The sequence below is a fragment of the Aptenodytes forsteri genome, unplaced genomic scaffold, assembly GCF_000699145.1.
Source record: "Aptenodytes forsteri isolate BGI_AS27 unplaced genomic scaffold, ASM69914v1 Scaffold492, whole genome shotgun sequence".
In the NCBI taxonomy this organism is placed as follows: domain Eukaryota; kingdom Metazoa; phylum Chordata; class Aves; order Sphenisciformes; family Spheniscidae; genus Aptenodytes; species Aptenodytes forsteri.
In genome coordinates, this window is record NW_008794172.1 from 955,121 (window position 1) to 956,498 (window position 1,378).

At 68.3% G+C, this 1,378-nt stretch overlaps 1 protein-coding gene across 1 annotated transcript in view; it reads right to left on the minus strand.

The window, feature by feature from the left end:
* Positions 1-1,378, minus strand: part of PLEKHH3 (pleckstrin homology, MyTH4 and FERM domain containing H3) — a 6,497-nt gene that overhangs the window by 3,345 nt on the left and 1,774 nt on the right. The window contains exons 5-8 of the mRNA XM_009283350.1: positions 1,219-1,342; positions 729-1,026; positions 402-609; positions 31-167 (exon numbers count right to left, since the gene is read on the minus strand). Coding sequence (XP_009281625.1) covers positions 31-167; positions 402-609; positions 729-1,026; positions 1,219-1,342 — 767 coding nt within the window. The remainder of the gene's footprint in view (positions 1-30; positions 168-401; positions 610-728; positions 1,027-1,218; positions 1,343-1,378) is intronic.

A 1,378-nucleotide genomic window follows, 5' to 3' on the forward strand; every position in this document is an offset into this window, starting at 1 on the left:
CCCCCGTAGGCAGCAGAGCAGGACATTTACTTTTCAAACCTGGTGAGGATGTCAGCCAGCAGTGTGGCGCTGCCCACGGGCTGCTCCCGACGCTGGGACTGCTCATAGAGTGCAAAGAGGTTGGGGCTCTGGGACAGCCCCAGGCGCGACACCAGCTCCCGGGCCACCTGGGGCGAGACAAAGGCAACCGATGGTGACTGCGCGTCCCTGGCCGCTCAGGGCTGCAAAGGGACACAGACAGGTCATGGCGGGCAAAGGCAAGCGGCCCCCAGCCCCTCTCCACCGTGGCTCAGCTGGGAGAGACCCACAGGAACCCCTCACCTTCTATGGCACACTGCCCACCCAGCACCGCGTGCCGAAATTTCCTGAGCCCCCTGCCCGGCACAGACGTGGCCCCTCACCTCCTCGGCCGTGGTGTGGGAGCTGATGGCCACGCTGCAGGCGGGTGCCCCCGGGCAGTGCACAGTGCAGATCATCTCCTGCCGCCGCATCAGCACCAGGATCTCCTCCAGGGAGGGCACGCACTCCCGCCCCTTCGTCTTCCCCAGCGCCTCCCGGATGAAGCAGGCGTACTTGGCCATCTCCGAAGCAGGGAACCGGCTCTCCGTCCTGCAAGAGATGCCAGGAGGGTCATGGTGGCACTGACCCGATGCAGCCAGCACCGGGGCCCCAGCACCCAGCGAGCTCCCTGCCCGCAGCTGGCGCCCGGCGGCTCCACCGGCACTCACCTGTCCAGGTGGAAGCGCAGGAAGCGCAGGATGGGCAGGGAGGGCAGGAAGGTGCAGCTCATGCAGGTGAGCAGCTGCCAGTAGTGCAGGTCGCCCTGCCCGCCCGGCGCCGGCGGCTCCGTGGTCTGCTTCACCAGCTGGCAGTAGATCTCATCCACCAGCGGTGGCAGGTCCAGGCAGGTCTGCAGGACGCCCTGCATCAGCGGCACCGGGTCCCGCTCCAACTCCAGCTGCTGCAGCGAGTTGAAGAGCTTCACAGCCTCGTCGCGCAGCGTGGTGTAGCTGCAGGGGCCGGGTGCTGCGGGACAGGATGGGGGTTAACAGCCCCACGGGCTTCCCCAGGCCCGTGCCTGCCAGCAGCCAGGTGCCATACTCACACCCAGGGCCAGACAGGGCCCAGCCCCACACCTGCCTGCCCTGCAGAGCACCCAGCCCTGTCCCGCCATCGCTCCCACCAGCCCGGGGCACAGGACCCCCGCCTGCCCCTCACCGCTTTGGTCCAGGCTGCCGTAGGGGAAGGGCAGCAGAGGAGCGTAGAGGGGGCTGCTGGTGTAGCGCAGGATCGGGTTGCAGCGGTAGATCTGCTCCAGGACCTCGGGGCTGCCGCAGTGCTCCTGGGAGGGCGATGGCAGCAGCTGCAGAGGGGAGGG